Source organism: Carassius carassius, chromosome 35 (genome assembly GCF_963082965.1).
Source record: "Carassius carassius chromosome 35, fCarCar2.1, whole genome shotgun sequence".
Taxonomy (NCBI): Eukaryota; Metazoa; Chordata; class Actinopteri; order Cypriniformes; family Cyprinidae; genus Carassius; species Carassius carassius.
The window spans coordinates 4,612,215-4,636,071 of record NC_081789.1 but is presented as its reverse complement, the minus strand read 5'-3'; the positions used below and the strand labels follow the sequence as shown (position 1 = coordinate 4,636,071).

Sequence of the window (23,857 nt, the reverse complement as noted above, 5' to 3'; positions counted from 1 at the left end):
TGACCCCTTGATAAAACAGCACTGTATGTGATAGGTACGTGTGAAGTTAACTTCAAACACTAATCTTTTTTTCTACTTTGTGGTCATAATAATCACTCATTTCTGTAGAACACACCTAGACCTGCATGACAAAGAAACCCTCTCGCAAACACTTTCATTATAAATTGACATGCCATATTTTCCCTTGAATGATGAAGTTAAATAACAGGCCATTTATTATGGTTGATTAGCATAAATTGAGTGAAAAGCCACTATTTCAGCAAGAGCGGTGGTTATAAAGGTAGGTCTACAAAATTGTTGAACAAACAATTTGTAAGATTTCTCCCACCGAGGCTGTTAAAAAATTGTCATGCATTTAAACCCACGGCACATTTGTTATAGTTGATTTATATTGCACAAAGCTATGCATTTAGCCAGTCATTTTAACTATATATCTAAACTATATATACTATAGAATTGCAGGTCATTACCAAAAAGTATTTTGTAGCAAATTAGTCTATTCACACCTAGTCCCCATATAGAGAAATGCATAATGGTTATTTTTCTCTCGTGTATGTGGACCACTATTTTTACAGTACAGTCAATCTGATGCTATTTAAGGGGATTTTCACAAATTAAATCGTGTCCCATTTTATATTATGTGGCTGTAACTACTATGTACTTACATAAAATATGCACAGTGAACTTACTGTGGTTATGTTGTATTGCAAAATGCTTTTGCTGATATTGAGGCGGGACAAGGGTAAGGTTAGGGAAAGGTTTGTGGTATGGTTAGGTTTAAGGGTGGGTTAAGGTGTAAAAGATGGGTACAGAGTGTAACTATACATGTAATTACATAAATTAATAACAGATGTAATTCATTGTAAAAGTAAATATATGTAAAAAAACAAAACAAAAAAAAAACTATGTACCCAATAAGTGCATTTTATCACATAGTAAAGTACCTTATATAAAGTAGGACATGAATTATTGGCTGAGCATCCTGAGAAAAAAAAAAGTGCTTCATGATGTAATTTTAATAATTTACACATGGTTGGACTCTGAGAACCTAACCATCTGAAAAGTTTCTTAAACCTCTAGAAACCCATTAAACTGTTAAAAGAAACCAGCTTTATGGCCAGTTAATATTATTACAATATGTCCAGTTAATATTACCCCCCAAAAGACCCTTGCCAAGCACATTACCTGTCCACAAATAAGATCACCAAGTCCTCTTGGTCAGCCAGAGACTCCATGGCTTCCTTTAGTAGTCGAACCTTCTGACCTCCACCAATGGATCGACCCACACCCCCCCCCTTCCACTCCTCTCCCATCCCCAGCACCTGTGTTCAGTATATATCAGTTCAAACAGCATCTCAATCAACATACTACATAAAGCTTGAAGAAATGAAGCATCTACCTAGTGAGAAGAGAGTGTGACCTTACCTTCACATTGAATTTGAAGTAGTTTGCTGACTGCATGAAGCGGTGGAAGCCATCAGTCTCCTGTGTTGCAACAGTAAGTACAAGCAGTTTTTCTGGTGACAAGAAAATTGAGAAATAAAAAGTTTATGTTAGAAAAAAAAGGACATCTAGCAAAATAAAACAGTATGACCTTTTTCTAAGTGTGGGGGGTGGAAGTGTAGAAACACTACTATTCCTAGACTGTATTCCTCAAAAATCTTAAGATATCTAGGATTCTTTAAGTTGACCAAAACCCTGCCATTCCCTAAAGAGCCTCTTTACCAAAATATATACGTCCCCTTTGGCCTACAGTATGAAGTAGAGGGTATCTTATTACTCCAAACCAAACCTCAAACCTATGTCAACACTCACAAAACTGAATCCCAAAAGTTCATCCCTTCCTCTTGTGAGAATAAATGCACAGTAAAGTTAAAATCACCATGATTTGAAATGGTTTTGGCTGGACATATATTGAGTAGTAGTGTTACATATGATGGTGGTAACAGTGGTGCTGATGGTTAGTGAGCAGAAGAGGGTCTTAGTTTCGCAAGCGGCAACTACATTTCCGCTGGACATGCCAGTGAGCAGGTACAGACCCTCTAGTAGAGCAGTGTGGGAAAATAAATTACAGATTGGGGTGTGAAGGGCTGGGTAACTTCAGTCATTCGTCATTACTAGGGTTTGGAAATCAGCCCCAGAGAAATCTTAAGTAAACTTAAGAAAAAAATAAAATATCAGGATGCGTGTTCATCCTCTAACTCTCTTAACACAGTGTAGGTTTTACAATTGAAAGAATGCAAACAAATGGCAAGCATGTAGAATAAATCCTCAATTGATTTTGCATATGATGCTGTGGCCTTCAGAAAAATGCTTTGATCTACATGTAAAAGTAAATTCCAGAGGCATCAGAGTGATTTGTCACACGATATTTGCCTTTCAGGTGATTTAGGTGATCTTTGCCCACTAAACTGGGTTAGAAGAAACTATTTTACCACTCACAAAGTAAACACTGAAACTTGTTTTATCTATGGTAGGAACAACGTGGGAAGGTTTCTAAATATCTCTGGTGGAAATTGGGTTGAATGGGAAGGTCAGCGTCTTTGCCTTATTCATTTTGGAATGGAACACATTATTACACATTCAGCAATAAAATGGGGAGTTATGGCGGGGGCAACAGGATTTCTCACCTCATGAAATGGCAACTAAACCATTTCAGAATAAAGTGCTAGAACTCTGTATTTTCTGAGCCAAGAATGGAAATATTGTGTTAACAAATAATAATAAAAAAGCCTAATTACAATTTGATTTCTTAGACAGAACACCCTTACCCCTCTGTCCAACCGTCGGTCTGTGTGAGCAAGAAATAGTGAGGAGGTGCACAAAAATCAATCCCCCTGCCCTTTGTTTCTTCTCATTGAATATTCTGTTTCACTTGGAAATACATCAGAATACTGAAGTAAACTCAGCTTCAACTTCATGCTTACACTAACTTAAAAACCACAAAGATTTTCACGCTTAAAGAAAATAGCTTACTGAAAATACTGTATTTTCGATCCCATGAGAAAATTTTAGGGTTATAGGTTTAAACCAGCCCATTTATTGAAGTTGGAACATCAACACTTGAATGATTGTGCTGCATTCTGTTGCAATGTTTTTTCTTCACCTTACCAAACAATTTTAGGGAGTTTTTTCCATAGTCCCTGTTTCCTTTGGCTTGAATTCTGTGGCTCTAAGGTCTTATCAGCATTCAATAGTCATATGTTTGCACTATGATAAATCACTAGCATTATAACGCAAATGATCGGCTTAAAAAAATCAAAACTGACTTATACTTTTTTTAAGATTTATTTGCTAGACAGTAAGCAAAGTGGGAGAGATATGGGGGACAACAATGGTAAAGGTCCATAAGCTGGAACTCAAACTCAGGACGCCCAAAGCACAACAGCTCTATATATCTGTGCATTGTCCACAAGGCTATCAGCACTGACCAGGCCATTTACTTTTAAGGGGTCCAGCACCTTCTGACTGACTGAATTACCTCCACAGTCTGCACTAAAAAATTTGAAAAAACTGCAAGGCTTCCATGGAAGCATATATACAATATGAGCCAATGTATAAGAAAAGGGCCAGAAAATGAATCATAATTCGTCTGAACACATTACAATGGGTGAGGACTTCTTAAGAAAAGCCTGAAACCCTTGGAGACTTTATTGTGTTTCATTGCAATCCATCTGATTTTTGTCTACGTTCCAGACAAAAAGGCCCTGGTTCCTCTCAGGCTGTTCTGTAACATGCTGTAAATGTATAATCTGCACATCTGGATGCTTAGACCATAATGTTATATTCAACAGAAGGCCGCTAGAGAGTCATGCCGGTCATGACATGTGTACATGCACACGGCATCCTATAAATGCTCAGGTTTCATTGAGCCTTGTTGTCTGAGAAAGCCCCTTTCTGTGAGCAGGTTGGGTTTAAAATAACATCTGGGGAATCCAAACAATGATGTGTCTGGACCGCTACTCTGAAATGTGATATCTGCAAGGCTTCATCTAGTTCTTTTTCAATGGTTACATCACGGGTCATTGTAAAGAAAATCTGAAGTGTCTTTAATCATTGTAAAATCCCATAAGCAAGAAAAAAAATCTCTTTATCTTAGTTATTTCTCTAACAGCAATTAAATAGTGATCGAATGGTGACTTGCTCAAGACCCCAGTAAACTCAAAATTGATCTTTCTATTAAAATATCTCAATATTAACTCAAACATTTCTTATTAAATTCTTGCAAAACCAAATAATCTTGGCTATGTTAGTCACATTATTATTATTATTTAGCTCCATATTCTTCCTTTATCCCAAAAAGTGTCTAATTTGTATCTGTTTTATTTCTCTTATGGGGTTTAAGAAGAATTATCTTAGACAATACTGATACTTGAATGAAACATAACTAAGATCTTCATGGCATTTTTAAGGCTTTGAGAGAGCAAACCTTTTTCCATTTTCCTCTGGGATCTGTAGGATAAATCTCAGATAAATCAATGGTTGCATGTTTGAACAAGATGTTTCTTGGTCAGAACCAACATCCAGATGTCATTATTTCCAGAACACGCCAATGTTTTTTTCTTTTACATACACCATTCTTTGCCAATCATGAATTTATTACACCTCGGGACTGGTGATTCTGCAGCTGGCATGATTCTTTCAATATTTTCTCCTTGTACTTATAATAAAGTTTCACACTAATCCATTCCAGTGTATAATCAATCACAACATAATATCCATCTGACTCTATTCAATCATGGCTATAAAATCTAAAAAGCCACTCTTTTGCAGAATTTGGAGACTATTACCCAACATGTCTTGAAACATTTGCATAATGGATGAGTGTGGGCAATCAGGGGGTGGATGTTAAATTCTCTCTCTTTAGTCTTCCCTTAAGGCCAACAAAAAAACCCACTAATTTGTTTGACCCACAAATAACCTAAACTTTGCTTGAGATATTAAGATAACAGCAAAAAACTGTAAACCTTACTCTAGGCACTGTAGTCTTTTGTGCTGTGCTACAGAGATTGAGAGCTGGATCCAGGATACCAAACTTAGAGAGAATCAGTTGCTATGGCTACAAATATACACACAAGTACTGTATGTGATGATGCACAACTCATGCTGTGATGGTCGAACGGCACCGTCTGCAATGATGTGAAGATCAGCAGGTGACTTAGACATTCCACTCAGCTCAAATACAGGATTTGCCAAGAAGATTTGTCTTATGTCTTGTGCCATTTCTCCTGCTGTTGTAGAGAGGTCTTTGCATTGATATGTGGTTTCAAAGTTGTTCTTGTTGTTTTTTGGGGGGTTGAAAGGTGATTGCTCAGGTCTTCTAGTTGCTAATAGGGTGTTCTAGGTGGATCCTTGGTTCTGGTATAGGGCATTTCTGAGTGGTTCTGGATGGTTACTTACTAGTCATGTAAAAATAAAACGTTTGATCACTTAGAAAAAACATCATTAATGGGGAGTTTCATGTACAATACTTAAAGTATGGTCACATTAACTGTTACTTGGCAAATTTTTACAGTCAAAATTGAGTCATTTGGATGGAAATTCGTGTGATGGCAATTTTTCTTGAGAGTGGAAGATGTCCCCGTGCATATTCTGCATTAGTCATGTCACTGTAAGCAGCAGAAATCTGCTTGGTTTGAAAGTGACCTCTGTGAACTGTGCTTCATAAATTACTAAACTATTGGCAATAGACAATTGATCTTTTTTGCCCATTTGTGTAATGTGACCATACTTCTATTGTCAGGGGTTTCACATCCCCAAATATAATTTCTAACTTATGAGATAATAAGATAATAAGCTGTTTCTCCTATTTTTCTCTCAAAAGCTTTTAAAATTGTAAATAATGATTAATATCTCTTGATGGGTCTTTAATATCTGCCATATAGTGAAAGTAAGCTTCACAGGAACTGAGGAAGACATGATTAGTGGTTCTAAAATATCTTCTCAAAGACAGAAACCATGCTACTGCACAGCATGTAATAATGTTAAGCAACTGTGAAAAAGCACTCTGTTAGGATGCATTTTCTTTGATTCATGTAGACTACATGTAAAACAGAAAGAATTACAAAACCAGAGTAATCATATTATGGGAGTGTGCACCCTATAGGGCAATAATGTGTGTTAATGGAGTCTACAGATTGTGCTTAAAGTAGTGCAAGCAGACATTCAGTGTAGACAGAGAGGTCAGTGTCCAATACTCTGAAGAATTTAATTTTCCGCCCCTTGATGTATGGAACACTGTTTTTAGAGCTGAAGCAAAAAATTGTGGGAAAAAAAGCTGTTTGGACTATTAAAAGATGGCTATTTTGTATGTACCACATAGGCTGGGCCTACCTGAGGAGACAGTGTTTGACAGATCGGTGTGAACTGCTGAGGTCCAGAGGAATGCTGCTTCTGACAGGCAAGCTGTTTCTTTTCTCAGAGTGGTGCTTTAAAAGTGTTCCTTGCGCACAGTCAGGGCCGTCTCTATAAACTCTCACACTGCACTAGAAGGCCACCGTGATACACTCAGAACTTCTACCACACAGAACACTCAAGTTTCAGTGGGAGACTCAGAGTCAAAGAAAAAGAGAAAGACTCCCCCTTAAAGAAACTGTTTTCTCAACGATATGACTGGGAAACTAGAGAACACATTTTGTTTACTCTGTGGCCCCCTCAGCTTATCTTCCAAGTAATGCTTGGGGCTCTAGAGACAGAGTGTGTTTAAGAAAGCTCTCAGCCTACAATAACATGGCCTTTCACACTTTTTTTTGGTTGGCTCTGGAGAATCAACATACATCAGGTGGGTAAATCATACTGGGGAATGAACTAAGAATGAATTGTACTTACTAATAGCATCCTGTAAAGAATAAATAAATTACTGTCCGCATAGTGTCATTTCCCATCTGTTAAGCTTAGTTTTGATTGCTTGATTGTGGAGAATAATGCAGGCTACTTCTTTATCTGGGACTGTGGAACATCACTCCACAATTAAAATGCAGGCAATTAAAGTGGCTCTTTAAAATGTAGAATTCTTGACTACCCAGTGCTTCTACACATTTATGATGTTTTTCTCCATTGTTTCATCATAATTTAATGAACTGCTGATACTGTAAACAATATAAAATGTCACAAAATACACATGGCCAACACATGGCCAAATAGTGCAGATTTGTCTTTGTGAGTGTGTGTGTGTATTTTATATATATTGTTTTTTTCAATGAGCATGAGCATTTTTCAATGAGTCCCAGTGTCTGCTTAGGCTTAATTCCAAGATAAGTACAGTCATGCAAATGATTGCGGAAAACTACTATCATATACACCTAAATAAAAGTTAATTAAACAAATCTAATTTTGATTTGAAGTTATTACATTGCAGGGAAAATTTTACATTCAAAAAGGTCTCAGGACTGGAATTTTAGCATTTATTGCAGAAGAACAGGCCTTTAAATTGACATGTTATTATTATTGTTTAAAAGTTAATATTGTGTGTGTGTGTGTGTGTGTGTGTGTGTGTGTGTGTGTGTGACCCTGGACCACAAAACCAGTTTTAAGTGTAACTTTTTCGAAATTAAGATTTATACATCATGTGAAAGCTGAATAAATAAGCTTTCGATTGATTTATTGATGTATTGTGGTTTATTATTAGGTTTGGACATGATTGAGATACAACTTGAAAATCTGGAATCTGAGTGTTAAAAAAAAAATCTAAATATTGAGAAAATCGCCTTTTAAGTTGTCCAAATATAGTTCTTGGCAATGTAATTACTAATAAAAAAAAAAACATTTTGATTTATTTACACTATGAAATTGACAAAATATCTTCATGGAACATGATCTTTACTTAATAATGATTTTTGGCATAAAATAACAATTGATAATTCTGACCCATTTTTTTTTTTTTTGGCTATTGCTAAAAATATACCCCAGCAACTTAAGACTGGTTTTGTGTTCCAGGGTCACACACACACACATATATATATATATATATATATATATTACAAAAAAAATACAAATACTCAACTGTTATTATAACTATTATTGCACCATCCTGAGCACAAAATTTGACTTTGTAGTGCAGTAAGTCAAATTTGTGCTCAAGATGGTGCAATAGGATGGTGCAATAATAGTTATAATAACAGTTGAGGATTTGTAATTTTTTTTTTTTTAATTAAGCCAAACCTAAAACATCAACTAAATCTATTTCAAACCAAGTCAGTTTAAACAAGTAGACCGAGTAACAGCAGCAAATAAGACAGATAGTAAAAGAGGCGTTCTCACTTAAGGCAGTTCTGGGAAGCATGAAAACTCTACTGAGTCACATAACTGACCTCATTAGGCGGTCTGATCCCTCAAAAGCCAGACTCTACCACAGTGCCCATTCATTCATACCGTAAGTATGTCACTGTGTTTCTCCAGCCGACCAGCACTTCCGAATTGGTGTAGGGAATACCCTGTTCTGCCCGCTTAACATGTACGTGTTAACACAATCCCAACCAAAATCACCAAAATCAACTGCCAGAACATATATACACACAAATATTTAGAGCTCAGACTTATGCCTCATTACACTGAGAAAACAAAGGCTGATGTCAGATCGGAAGAATTCATGTAACCACAGATAGCTGGGATTCGACAACGAGATACTTGTATGTAAACACAGACATGCAGATATTCCATTACCCTTTCTAAATATTTCTGCCTGAAGCCAGGTGACTGGCAAATGTGTTATCATTTAGGGACCAGAAACCAAATTTGAAGGCTGTGCACAGAACAAACTGAGGGGAAAAGGGTGGTGGGGCTATTGTAGTCAGACATTATTTCAGCTGTCCGCAACTAAAATAGAAAAGCTTTTTCTCTTAGGGCTCGGAAATTTCCTTGATTGTTTAAACATGCCCCTGTGTCTATAAGCAGCGAATCTAGCAGTACACTAGCAAGAGGGGTTGTGTGTCGATTACTCCCCTCTAGTGCAGCTGTAAATGCCTCTAGAATGGAACATTGCATGATGTCATAAGCATCTGGTTTAACATGGGCTTGGCCACAATAGTTCAGTTGAGGATTTAACTTACCAGTAACTCTTATTTATTTCCCCTTGGCTGGAAAAACAATCACAAGTTTGAAGAACAAATAAATAAAAGGGGGTCACTGGGTTGACATCACCAAAACTGTGCCTGCCGTCATCTAATGCTTTCAATTACTGTAGTCACTTCCTGTGCTGAGCAGAGTTGAGAGTTGACTTGGAGTTGGAATGCCAAAGCCAAACTCAAGAACAGCTTCAGTCTGATTCTGGAAATCCTCGTAACCTGTTTTGGAGACCGCACACAATTATAGGGGTTGAATAAGGATATGAAAAACAATGGTAAGCTATCACTGTTGGATATTCTTAAACTTTATTTAGATTTCGCACGTTTGGTTTGATTAAAACAAACTCTGGTGTGATTATTCTGTTAGTAATGTACACTTATATGTGTGAATGCTGTCATCTCAACCAAACATGTGGACCCACCTGGCCAGGATCGAGTGAAATATAAGCACAACTCCGACCAAAGACATCTATACCAACCAAAAACAGTATGTAATGACACAGGATGCTAACCTAAAAACGACATGGTTTTTCTCGTAATAGTGGCTGTTGCTGGTTACAGTTTGGTACAGGCATAGGAACAGCGATCTGCTTCAAGCAGATCTCTTAAAACTCTTGCTTGAGAAAACAACATGTGGTATTTTCTGTCCCGAGAGAATTTCAAAAGTAGAGCTATACAGAAGAACAAAGTGTCAAAGTGTGGCGGTTGAGCTCAAGCGCATATGGATGATATGGCTTGGACATGTATTAATAATGGACCAGCACCATATTATGAAAGTGGCACTTAGACACCACATGGTAAGAGAAGACAAGGAAGACCAAAGATCACCTGGAGCAGGAAAGTGACATCAGAGCTGGCAGAAAGGCACCTCACCTGGGGAGAGGCACAACATAGATGGAGATAGGTGGAGGCAGATGATAGTGGGATTATGTCCCTTGTCCACACTAATATGTTTTCGTTTGAAAACGCATCTTTTTTTCTCTCCCTTTTGGCCTTCCATCCACACTGAGACAGCATTTTTAATCAAGGAAATCTGAGCATTTTGAAAATGCTCTCCAAAGCGGAAACATTTGAAAACACAGTTTTCATGTTGTAGTGTGGACTGTGAAAACTGAGGCTTTTGAAAACGATGACGCAAGTTTAGTCATGGATTGCATAATATACAAATAGATATCTGTGTGTTTATATTGGCTATGCACCTTCCTGCTATTGCTACAGATCTGTTACTTTGTACACTCTTCATATTACAGTCCTGCAAAGATGAAAGCAAATTTACTCGTGATTGCTATTTGTGGCAAAACATGAGGACAGTTGGGTTTTAGATCAGACATAAAAGAGTGTTCAAGTGTTATATTTGAAAAAATGAACGAAATATACATGAGTATTAACATTACACATGTCATGTACATCACAGAAATTTGCTGTTGTCCAGATCCTCATTTGCATACAACTGAGCTTTCCTCAACTTTTCCGTTGACTGAAAATTCCCAGAAGTGAATTCACATCGCCATGGGTTTTGCCAAGTTTTGACCAGCAACTCGTCCCGGACCACACGGTACAGATATGAATGATACCTTAAATTGGATGGCTAATTAAGGTGATGTACATTAGTGTTGGGCGATATGGTCAATTTTCAGATCGTCATATCGTCAGCCCGTGAGATCGACGATACAGTATATTATCATACATGGGTAGAGCAAGAGAAAGACGCTTTTATCTTGTCATGGAATAACTATTTGGTGTTTTAAACCGCGCAGGTGCACGAGATAGAGCCCATCACCAATAAGCGAAAAAATATACTTTCAGGCATACTGATAAACTAACGTTAAATATAAAAATACTGTATTTAAAACTGCTAGTTCATATATAGTCAGAAGCAGCGGTCATGTGTCCTGTGACAAATTTGCCGCATCTGAGCACAGAAGTTATTAATCTAAATGTTCTGCAAAATCAGTCAATGGTGAAAATCAATAGTAGATTTAATTTAAAGTCCAACAGTTTAACACTAATATTGGACAAGAACTAACACTTTAAATATAAAGTATTCCAAACAGGTAAGTTCATATATTTGCATTAAAGTTGAATTGAACTGATGCTTTAGTCATACAGCGCTCCGGACCGTGCTCCCCATGGCGAGACCGACGCACCACATCAGAAACAAGAATGAGATGCTTTCTAACATAACTGTGGCGTTAAACTCAGTTAGTGAGGACTCTTTTAAAATATTGCACATATATAGGCCATTCAGATTACTTATTAAAGGGCAATGAAATACCTTAATATGCAAAAACTATGTATTTTGCATGCATCACATTATAGTGCGGTGTGCATGGAAATAATAAAAAGGCGTCAGAGTGAACTCATCCACAGTGTTTCTCAAATAGTCCTTCTACGTCATCACCACATAGTGTGTGTTATAAGTGATCAGTTTTTAAGAGAAGGACTAAGTGAGAACCACTATGGATGATAAGTTCGCTCTGTCGCCTTGTTATTTAACTTGATTAGAGAATAAGTAAAACCACAGGCTAGAGAACAAAGGGTTGTGGCACAAAGTTTTGATGTGACTACACAACTGTACTTTTGTCTTTTTGTCTTTTGGCTCGGATAACTATTTAACGGTTTGACAAACACAGCCGACATCCATCTAAATTGCTTATATAAAACAGACTTCTTTAATCAAGTGTGCGGTTGACTGACACCATGTTGCACAAGGCCAATTACAGTCTAGGGCTGCCAGGTCCAGCAGTCAACACTATAGACAAGCATATATGTTCTCTTTTACTGGGACTCGGAAGTCGTAAATCTTAAACTGCAGTTCAACTCACAGGCCAATGTTTCATTGTGAAGGGTTCACACAAGTCTAAACGTGGGTGGACATTGAAAACTCACAGGAGGTGATAGGTCTCCCACAGGCATTTGAGTAGAGACGACCTCAAGAGACACGAGGCAGATTGTTCACATTTAAACACTTCAGTTTCTAGGATATTCGGGCTGACGGATAGGTTTAAAGACTGGGTGATGTCATGCCGCAAACGCCAGACATTTCCTGTGCCGTTTACTCCCTTTCTGTCTACATAAAGGCATGTATTTTTCTTTCTATAGCTTCCCCTGTGTTCAGGACAGCATGCATCATCTAGATACCAACTGTTAATGACTCTAGCTTAATTACTGTGCACAAAGGTACACCAAACCTCAAATCAGGGTCAATTAAGAAACCCATTTAGATTTTAATCTGCTCTGCACCTTAAATTTGGACATTACAGCCGCATTTCTTGAGACCGGTATGTGTCAGTGGTTTAATCGACAGCGTATGCTACGTGGTAGAGTTTAAAGTCAACATAAAAGATAGTGTTATTTCTTGTGATTCATCAGTGGACGTAATACCAAATCAAAATGTAAATTTTTGTAAACGTGCTACATTTCTAAAACAACTTACCTTTTGTCTGATGTCATCAAGCCCTCTTATTTTTCAGCCACACCCCTCTAATTGTCAATCCAATCCAATTTCAGATCACAGTCCATGCTCATTGGAAATACGTGTATTACGATATTACATACATTGCTGCATTTTTTGCGATAGTTTTAAAGTGCAATGTCCAGTTACTGGTCCTAAAATGTGTTCATTGCATGACTGTGACCACATTTTTATTATGTAGGTACCGATGCATGTTGTAGTGTTTTTATTGCATTTTTTCCAACCTGGTCTCATAAAAATACGTGCCTCTGGGTACTTTTCTGCAACACCGTTTTTACATAACTTACTGCACGTTTCGCCATAGTTTCAAAGAGAAATGTCCACTGAGTGGCACTAAAACACGGGTTCAATACATGAACCCTGGCAAGTTTTTATTACATTGATATAGGTATGATTGCTGTATTTTTATTACCTGGCTTCTGGTATGTATTGTGTCAGAAGTAAAATATCCGGGAAGTGTCACTAAAAGTTAATGCTCTATTGTGTTGGAAATATGCCCTATACAAAACCCAACCCTAAACCTGCAAAACTGATATATAAAAAAAAAAAAAAAACATTTGTTGATGCAGCCGTGCCATTTGAACTTACTTATACATATGCAGATTTGAAGTATTTTGTCAAACCATAGTTACATGGGATTTGAAATGGAGCTCCTCACCTCTCAAGTACATCTCTGTACTGCAATAGCTACCGAACAAACCTACCTATTTGAAAACCCATAGATATGAAGATGGATAAGTGTGAGGCTGAAATTCAAAAGCATCAGTTTTCAAATCTCCCAGCGTATTAAAATAGTTTTGAAGTCATAACATAATATTCTTCAAGTAATTGTGCAAAAATTATGCTTTATTAATTGAAACTCTGTAAATTTGTGTGGAAAGGAATAAAAGGTGTTGGTGTTTTACTGCCTCTAGTGTTCATTTCTTTTGAAAACTGCAGTGATATGTACTTATTGGTACAGGTAAGTTTTTGCCTTGAGACCAGGTAGGTTTCTTCAGCAACGTGTTGCGATGCAGAATTCATATGTTCAGGGAGTGTCACTAAATGTCAATGTTCTATCATGTTGGAAAATAACATAACCCCCTACACAAAACCCAACCCTAAACCTACCTGACAGTATTAACAAATGCAGAAGCATTGATGCAACTGTGCTATTTTATCTATTTTAACATTTAAGTTTTAGCGCAGGTTGAGGTGTTTTGTCGAACCATAGTTTCACAGGATTCATACAGGAGTGCTTCTGTGTTGGAAATACCATACATGGAAGCTTTATATGTGATGATAACATCAAAAGTATAACATTTTTAAATCATTTTGAGGTCATAACATAATATTCTTCAATATATTGTGCGAAACTTAGGCTTTGCTTAAATAGATCTCTGGCCTTGTAAATCATAATCTGTGTGAAGAGGAATAAATGTTGTCAGAGTTTTCCTGCCTCTGATGTTCATTTCAACCGGAAACTGCAGCAATTTGTATGTAGAACTGTTGTTTTGCTTTGCAGAAATGTAGGAAGTGTCACGCATTTCCAGCGAGCCTGGGTAGCCTGATTGATTAAATTAAGTCCCACTCTTTCTGGTTTCACTCAAAATTGTTTTTGATTATGGAAGTAAAATATGTCACAAATGGTATTTCATGCTGGGCATTAGTGTTGTCAAAAGACCCGGTACTTCGGTACCAAGTCGGTACTAAAAAAATGAAAATGTGACGGTAACAGGTTTCTTTAAGTACCGGTGGTACCAAGTACCCGCTCAACCCGGTTCTTGACGCACACAGCGCTATGATTTCCGCGAGGCAGAAAACGCTGACGGAATCTCAAAATCCAGTCATGATAATGAAACTTACATTTTAATATGGACAATCACGGAATGTGTCAAAGTTAGCATAAATTAATCAAATCTCCGTATGGACCATTATCTTTAAATGTTAAGCCGCAAAAGTTGGTCGAAATATGAATCCTGCAGGTTCTGCGCGTCTCTGTGTGAACGAATGAATGGTTTGTTTACTACATAGACTCAAGCGCGTGACGCTTGCAGTAATTTCAGCATCTGCCGTCTCAATGAGGACATAAATACATAAACTACATCACCAGAACTGTTCTGAGTCACTTCACAAGCATTTTACCGTTTCATTTGAGTAAAACCAGTGTCAAAATAAAGGTAGCCCGTCAAAATAAAAGTTCATTTTTTTCACAAAGGCACTGTGCTACATATTACTATTATTTAGTACAATGTATGTGATACTGCTACTACAGTGGAAAAAATTCATAAAACTTTATTTTTTAAATAAATAAATCACAAAAATGTTTTCCATGTTTAAAATTTAAATGTTTACATTTCATTAATTAAAAGACAAATTAAATTTGGGTGAAACTTGTTTACTGTTTTTCATAATTATATCACTTGTAGAAAAACTTTAAACATAATTGTAAATAAGTATGAAAGATTGGTATTGGTTTTATTTTTAGTGATAAAAAGTTTTTTCTTTTTTTTATTAGAATATTTTTGTGTTTTGCTTTTGGTACCGAAACTGGTACCGAGAACCGTGGATTTTCATTGGTATCGGTACCGAATACTGAAATTTTGAAATTACTGGGCATCTGTCCATGATGAACAATACAAGCTTCATATTTATAAAATAGATTGTGTGAAAAGTCTTCTTCTTTTTTTTTGCTATGACAATGGATGATACTTAAGGTGTCAAGGCTCATTGATTTGTATTGAAACACCTTCAAATGCTTTAAATGTGAAACAGAATATTAACTTCTTGAAAACAGTGCTTTAGTTGTGTTATACTAAACGCCAGATGTTTCTGCCTCACAGATAGCCTATAAATACAAAATACACACCTTTGCCCTCCATCTGTGTGAAACCACAGTCGTACAGTTCTCAAGTGTGACACATGGCTGCACTTTGGGGTTTTGCTTTTGGAAAGTTTTACCCAGTGACCTTTCTAGAAAGATTCTTCTCAGACGGGAATTCATTAGTAAAGCTTGCAATAAAGTTCTGTCACAGCTTGATCTACATGTAATGCTTAGAGACTAACTGACATTTGATGTCAAGGAAATGACACATGAAAATTAGCATTGCTTGATTATATTGTGAATTATGACCCAGACAGTATCCCTGTACAGTAACTAAAAAGGCACAAGCAACTGTTCACAAACCATATGTCTTTTAATTATTTAATAAACACGTTTTAGGCTGTAAATGTTTTTACCATCACAAACAAATTACTGTACAACCTAATGTAATCCAGAAAGTAATTTAAAAAAGTTTCTATGCTTCAAAGAAATGCTTAACTCATTAGGGTGTGCATTAACTGTGTGCATTACAATTTTATTACATTTTAGTTATTGCACTACACGACTATAAGAACTGTAGATTGGACAGCATAGTGTTAAATCTCACAGGCACAAGTTCCCAAACAGCAAGACTGTGTGAAAAAAGGTCTATCTGACATTCCTCACGTCCCAACAAGAAGCAAGGTGTACTGTAGGGGAATCCGGGGCAAGTTGTCACACTTTTTTTCTCCAGTCAATATTTCCCAGAGTGGATTATTTATGAAAGTCTTTTATATATATATATATATATATATATATATATATAGACACAAGACTTAAAGTATGGGCTACTAACTGATTAACTAAATAAATAATGAACATTATTGCATGAGTGATGCATATTGTAACACTCTATGAGGTAACCTACCATTAAACAGCCTATTATGGTTTTTCAGTTAAATGTATAGAGTAAAACAATTATGAAACACACAAGAAACACCTTAAACTTGTTTAAGGTCAACAGAGATTATAATTAAAGTCAAAACTTGTTCCAACAGACGATTTGTTTCATATATGTCAATGAAGTGTTCACTCGTTACTGAAAATATTTTTTACAGAAGTATGACATTGAATCTCAGTTTTCAGAATTCACACACAAACAAAAATGTCTTAAAATGTCCCCTACTGACAACTTCCCCATGTGACTGTAGCTCTGCTATCCCTAACTGAAAGGTAACATTTTACAGTAGCCTAGTTTTCAAATATTAAAGATTATTAATGTTCATTCAAATTGAAATAGCATGGATTTTTTTCCTTCTATATTTTTATTTTTCTTCTATATGTTAAGCTTATATATATATATGTGAAAGCTAAATTATTGATTGGTTAATGATTTAAAGGGTTATTAAAGATACATAAGTGTCATCGTCAAAATAGTTAACCGTTTCATAATTAGGCTATTTTATATAACGTGAGCGTTCTAGACTAGTTGCGTCGCGTCGCGCCGCGCTCAGTGTGAATGACGCAGCAGAGTCTGCGTCCCAATGTAACGGACTCTTACCTGCTGGAATAGCCTTATTTCTCTCGATGCTCTGGGAACAATGAACACAGGACATCAGCGTTAAAATAAACGCGTAAAAGCACCAAGGATGTTCCATCGCCGCTTTGGTGAAGTCCTCGGAGACGATGGGAACGAAAAAGTTTGCGAAGTTTTGTGTGGTTCTGCTGGTCAGTGCGCGGGGAGTCCTGGAAACCCCCGTGGTCAGCAATAAAAGCTCTCTAGTAGATCACCTAAGTATAGTAATTTCTAGTGAAATTCAGTAGTAATAAATGTGTTTATTAGTCCCTTAAGAACGAACTGACTGTGATGGTGCCCTCGATGTTTCCCAGACAGGGAGACAGGAGTGAGTGTGATTGAACAAGTACAGCTGTGTTTGAGCACCCCTCCTCCTGCAGTCCTCAAACACGAGCTCAAATAATGCCCCCTGCACCGCCCTCATTCACACCCAGACTCACGCGCTGCTTTCACTGTAAGAGGAGAGAGAGAGAGAGAGAGAGAGAGAGAGAGAGAGAGAGAGAGAGAGAGAGAGAGACTTTCACGCTAAAATTGAAAATTAGCTAAAATTAAGTCTATTAAAACCTATTGCACTTTTTGACCACTTTGACCATATTTTGAAGAAAACGAACTGAGGAAAATGTATAAATCTAAGTATGTTTGTTTCTAAAACAAAGATTAGTGCAATCTACCAATAGAATGGGGGAATCATCATAAAAAAAAAGAAAAAACACCTGTACTGTGTGTGGTGGTTGGGGGTTTTCATACATTGTTAGCACCAGATGTCCCCACAAAGACCATAAAACGTGAAATCATCTACATTGTGGGGAGCAGCTAACATGGGAGAAACATTATGAGAAAAAAATAATAAACATATAATAATGCTTTAATTGAAATATAAAAGGGTTACATTTACGGTCGAAATAAATCATTGGCTCTTTATTTTTATTTTTATTTAAGTGTGGAAGTAAACAGAAGTAAACAAAAACAAATGTGTGTTTTAGACATACTTAGCAAAAAGAGTTTATACATGCACACACACACACACACATTTGTTTTTGTGAAAAGTGGGGACATCCCATAGCCGTAATGGTTTTTTACTGTACAAACTGTATATTCTATGGCCCTACACCAACCCTACACCTAACCCTCACAGGAAACTTGTGCATTTACTTTCTCAAAAAAAAAAAAAAAAAAAAACTCATTCTGTATGATTTTTAAGCGTTTTGAAAAATGGGGACATGGGTTATGTCCTCATAAGTCACCCTCTCCTTGTAATATCTGTGTCATACCCATGTCATTATACAGAGTTGTGTCCTGATATGTCACAAAAACAAGAGCACACACACACACACACACATAAATATATATATATATAAACTTTGTGGATAAAATTGCTAAGATCAGCCCACCTTTTGAGATGTCCTCTAAAGGGAAGAGGTTACAGTTGTTTTCAGCTTATTTTAAAAACAAAATCAAATATGTGTTTGTGATATTTAATAACTATGACTATAATTATTATATTATATATAGGACACGACAAGAGAAGGAGGGTAAGTTCCCCGAAGGGTGGATTTTATTAAAGGAATCTGTGAGAAACTGGCAATGCTGTGGGGTGGTTTGTGTGTTTGGTGCTCGGCATCTTGTCTTGAGAGTGCTCTAGTGCAATGTGGGTCCGTGCTCTCCTGTGGTTTTGGGGCTGGCGGTCACACGTTGCTTTCTAGGGCAGAGGGAAAAGACAATGTTAGCCGATTCTCATGGAGACATCTCTCACCTCTGTGCCCGCTTGCGGGCTTTATATTTGTAGCGGCTTATGGCACGCAGGTGTGGCCGCTCAGCCCATGATGAGTAGGCGCAGGTATGTCTGCAAGGTGTGCGTCAACCAACCAAGTAAATTGTGATGTAGTGGGATCCTGGTCGGTGACTTCTTCACTGCAATGCCCGCATTCTCCACCAGTGTGACGGGGTGAAGCACACGACATGAGGATCAAGGTAAGTTCCCCGAAGGGTGGATTTTATTGTGATGGTGAAGGGGGAAATAGCCAACGTGAGGGGGTTCCGGTGCTCGGGGCTCTGCCTTCTCTTCTCCTTTGGTGCGCAGTGCTGTGTGGGTCCGTGAAGTCCGTGTCCTTTGTGGGCTGGCGGTCACAAGCTGCTGTCTGGAGGGAAACACAGAGAATTGTTAGCCGAGTCTTTTGGAGACATCTCTCACCTCTGTGTTCGTCGACGCTGCTTATAAAGCCCATCCCTGATGTGCTGCAGGTGTGACCGCTGAGCCCGTAATGAGCAGGTGCAGGTGTGCCTGCTCTGTTTCCAGGGCGACGCTGATGAGAGCTCGGAACACGCGTCACAATATATATATATATATATATATATATATATATATATATATATATATATATATATACTACTTGCATTATGAGAACCAGTTAACAGCCCCCACAAGGAAACAGAGTAATAAACTTAGTGAATGCACTAAATGGTGTTTTAATGAAATAATATTAAAACAACTGATGTCAAAAATTCCCGACTTGGAAAAACAAGCATATTGATGCTGCCCACATACATCAACTGACCGCTTGATTACTGCTGGATTAAAAAAAATAATTATATATATATATATATATATATATATATATATATATATATATATATATATATAATTTTCCCTGCAGGCATATAAATTGAGCTCCATTTATTATACCACAATGACACTGCAGTACATTAAAAAGAAAGATCCTTCATGCCAAACAAAAACTATATGGCAGAGTTGGATCTTGACCATGCAATTTATGGATTTTATTGTGGACTCCATCTTTCAGACATATGGTGTTGTTGCACACAGTGTTATAATGTGGTAATCTGGTTCACGTCCAACACTCTTAATAACCACTGATGAATGTCACTGAGGCCAATGTATTCCCATTCATTCTTTTTACAAGATTCAGTTTCAATCATGCATGTGTAGCCATGAGCAGTGCAAATACTCAAAATAAAGGTTCACCAGAGGTTCACAGTTCTGTGTGGTCCATTAAGAGGACTTGTTTCAGTCTTTGTCAAGGCAGATAGAGCACAAGGAGATAAATGATAGAAGGAAGGAATGACAAATAAAGCAGACTCAATACATCCCTTGACATTTCACAGCATTGTGAGACAGAGGGGTTCGTTGGGATGTGTCTGGGGATGGAAGATGGGGCTACTGACATAAACATCTGAAAGCAAATCTGTATTATACAGTGAGAAACACACTGGCTTTGCATTCATCTACCACATCTGGTCTTAGTTATTTACTGGGAGTCAATATAGATGTTAGAATTTAAATTGCATGTGTTTTGCGTGGGAAGTCAAATATACAGTGTGAGATTGTTTTTACATTGTAATAACCTTTAGTCTTGTCTTAATGGATTATTATATGATTTTATAATATAACATAATATAATATAATTAGTGCTGTCAAAATATGAATCGTTGTTAATCATATCTTAACACTTTTTGTTTACATAATACATCTATGTGTATTGTTTATATGTATTATTTATAATAAACACACATGTATGTATATATATTTGTCGCGGGCTGAAGAATCTCACGGCAGGCTGTAGTGAAAGTTTAAAGCCCCGGAGGGTGTATTTATTAGTGGTTGTGAACGTGAAGGTGCCAGAAGTGTCACTCGTTTCCTGGAGAGATAAGAGACACAACATTAGCTGGCGATCTTCTGGAGAGCTTTCTCACCCATGTCTTCTCGGGTGCAGCTTTTGTAGTCGCCCTTTGAGCGTCTTAAGCTGGGACCGATCAGCCCGCGGTGATTGTGTGCAGGTGGATCTCCTCCGCTGCCAGGGCGACGCTGATAGGTGCCCGGGACACGGCTCACACTACCCCCCCCCCCCCCCCCCCCCCCCCTAAGCGTCGACCTGGTCCCTCGGGCGAGTAGGGAAGTGGGGGCTGGGGGGGAATCAAACCTGACAGACCTGCGAAAGCTGTCCACAGGCGGGAGAGTCCATCCGCATTGGTGTTGGTGGCTCCAGCTCGATGCCGCACGTCGGAGTGGAAGTCCTGGAGCGTCAGGAACCACCCCGTCACCCGGGCATTGGTATCTTTCGCCCGGGCCATCCATTGCAAAGGGGCGTGATCGGTGATGAGAGTGAATTTCCGTCCCAGGAGATAATACTTCAGCTCCAGGACTGCCAATCCCAAAAAGGCCCGTACCTGCTTCTTGGAGGTGGGCCTCGGGGCCGAGAGAATGGCTGCCACTTTTCCTTCCTGCGGACGGATCAGACCCCGGCCCACCCAGAAATCGAGGTATTTTGCTTCAGGTAGAGCCAAGTGGCATTTCTTGGGATTGGCGGTGAGCCCAGCCCGCCGCATTTCGAGAAGCACCCTCCGGAGCCGCTCCAGGTGGTCCTCCCAGGTCTCCGAGTGGATGACGACATCATCGATGTAGGCCGCTGCATAAGCCTGATGGGGTCTCAGCAAGATGTCCATCATCCGTTGGAACGTGGCTGGAGCTCCGTGCAGCCCGAAGGGGAGAACCCGGTACTGCCAGTGGCCACTGGGAGTGGAGAAGGCGGTCTTTGCTTTGGTGGGTTCTGTTAACGGTACCTGCCAGTAGCCTTTGGTGAGGTCAAGCGTGGAAATGAACCGGGCTCTCCCCAGCTGCTCAAGCAGCTCGTCGACACGGGGCATCGGGTATCCATCAAACTCGGAGACCTCGTTAAGGCGGCGGAAGTCGTTACAGAACCGGAGGGTGCCGTCCGGTTTTGGGACCATGACTATGGGACTGGACCAGGGACTGCGGGAGGGCTCGATGATTCCCAACTTCAACATCTCCTGAACCTCCCTTTCGACGGCGTGTCGCTGGGCCTCCGGGATTCGGTAGGCCCGCTGCCGCACAATGGTCCCTGGAGGTGTGCGTACGTCGTGCTGGAGTATGCGGGTCCGCCCGGGACGTGGAGAGAACACATCAGAGAATTGACCGACCAGATGTTGGAGCTCCGTCCTCTGGGCGGCCGACAGTTGGGGGCTGATGTCAACAACTACGGGAGAGGTGGCGGCGAGTGCGGCGACCTGAGACCATATGTTCCACAATTTGCTGCTGTCGAATACTGATCTCCGTCAAGTGTTTAAGGAGTTCCTCCATGGCTGGGGGAGGAGTCACCGCCTGACGAAACACAGAGAAGGGAACACAAAAAACAAACAAACCGGTGAGTAACTGGAGTGGTGACGCCGGTGATTCTTCAGCAGTTTGCCTGCATTCTCCACCAGTGTCGCGGGCTGAAGAATCACACGGCAGGCTGTAGTGAAAGTTTAAAGCCCCGGAGGGTGTATTTATTAGTGGTTGTGAACGTGAAGGTGCCAGAAGTGTCCGGTGCTCGTCCTCGGTGCTTCGTGATCCTGTTTGCCTGCCGACTGAGTGCAAGGGGAATCGGTGTCCGGTGCTCAGGTGGCGGGCTGGTCGGTCACTCGCTTTCTGGAGAGATAAGAGACACAACATTAGCTGGCGATCTTCTGGAGAGCTTTCTCACCCGTGTCTTCTTGGGTGCAGCTTTTGTAGTCACCCTTTGAGCGTCTTCAGCTGGGACCGATCAGCCCGTTGTGATTGTGTGCAGGTGGATCTCCTCCGTTGCCAGGGCGACGCTGATAGGTGCCCGGGACACGGCTCACAATATATATATATATATATATATATATATATATATATATATATATATATATATACACACAAACACACATATATAGTATGTATCTATTTCAGAAAAATCTAATATAATTGTAACTTGGGTTTTTATTGTGTCATATTGTTGTCCAAGTCACGTTCAGTGGACCATCATTACAATAATATATATTATAAGTGTATATTAATATTATTTCGTAACATTTCATAGTAATGAGTATTACATACAAAAAATAATTTGGGGAAATATGTGCATAATTGACATGAAGATAAAGTCTGAATGCAAAGCACCATGATATTATTTTTGGATTAAATTTTACCTTTAACATGTTTTTGTGAGATAAGCCCTATTTATTTTTATTTATTTGTTTATTTTCCTGTATTGCAGACAAAAATGATGGTTTCTTTTCCTCCCGATATCTGATGATGCACAAGATCCCCCAAACAGGAGGAAGAAAATAAATGTTAAGTGTTTCTTGTCGTAATTTCCTTGAAAGGCAAAGACATCAGTTTAAAGCGATGTCAAAGTCTGCAGGCAATGAACGCAGTCATGAATCTCCATCTATATTTCCATTCTTCAAAAATGTCAAGTGAATTTTGATGTGGTTGACAGAGTCAGGCAGTAGTACAACCAATAAATGAATCAGGACTAAGCACTTTAACAGACCTTTGGACCCTTTGTCTCGAATCATTCAGTAAGACTACCTAAAAGCTTTAGCCCACCTAGTTCTTTTTCCCATGTGCATGGAGAAAACCAAAAATACATATAAGTGTCTTTCTGTGGTACTGGCAGGCCTGGCGAATGGTTTCTTGATTATGATGACGAGTCAACCATCCACAACGACATGATCTCATGGACCTGATGAATCCCTTACTATAATTACTTCCAATAATAGCTTTTTGTTTCAAATGCGTGCCTTTGGTCGTGCCACTTTGTGTTAATTACAAACTGGCAACAACAGAAGACCAATGCCTCTGACAGACCATGCGCTTTCAGTCTGACCACCTCATTTCCACATCTGTGCACTGGTTTGAGTGAAGTTAAGACGGGAAATCCCACATTTCAGCCAAAATCAGGAAGAAAGCTTGACCTCCAGGAAAACACATTTGTCTTCTTGTCTAAGCATCCTCAAGAACCCATCATTCATATGGTGGAAAGGGGGCAATCTATGCATCCACAGTGGTGCCATTTGCGACATTGAAGACAATGATATAGCAGTGTTGGTCACAGACTTTTGGAAAGGAAGAATATAGGTTGGAATATATGGAGTCTGATTGGCCACACATGGCAGAAACTTAATTTGTATTAAAA

At 38.8% G+C, this 23,857-nt stretch overlaps 1 protein-coding gene across 2 annotated transcripts in view; it reads right to left on the bottom strand.

Moving 5' to 3' along the window:
* Nucleotides 1-17,253, bottom strand: part of plod2 (procollagen-lysine, 2-oxoglutarate 5-dioxygenase 2) — a 41,198-nt gene extending 23,945 nt beyond the window's left edge. For both annotated transcript variants that reach the window (XM_059524304.1, XM_059524305.1), the window contains exons 1-3: nucleotides 16,881-17,253; nucleotides 1,426-1,517; nucleotides 1,186-1,322 (exon numbers count right to left, since the gene is read on the bottom strand). In XM_059524304.1, coding sequence (XP_059380287.1) covers nucleotides 1,186-1,322; nucleotides 1,426-1,517; nucleotides 16,881-16,977 — 326 coding nt within the window. In that variant the 5' untranslated portion in view covers nucleotides 16,978-17,253. The remainder of the gene's footprint in view (nucleotides 1-1,185; nucleotides 1,323-1,425; nucleotides 1,518-16,880) is intronic.
* Nucleotides 17,254-23,857: the final 6,604 nt, after the last annotated feature.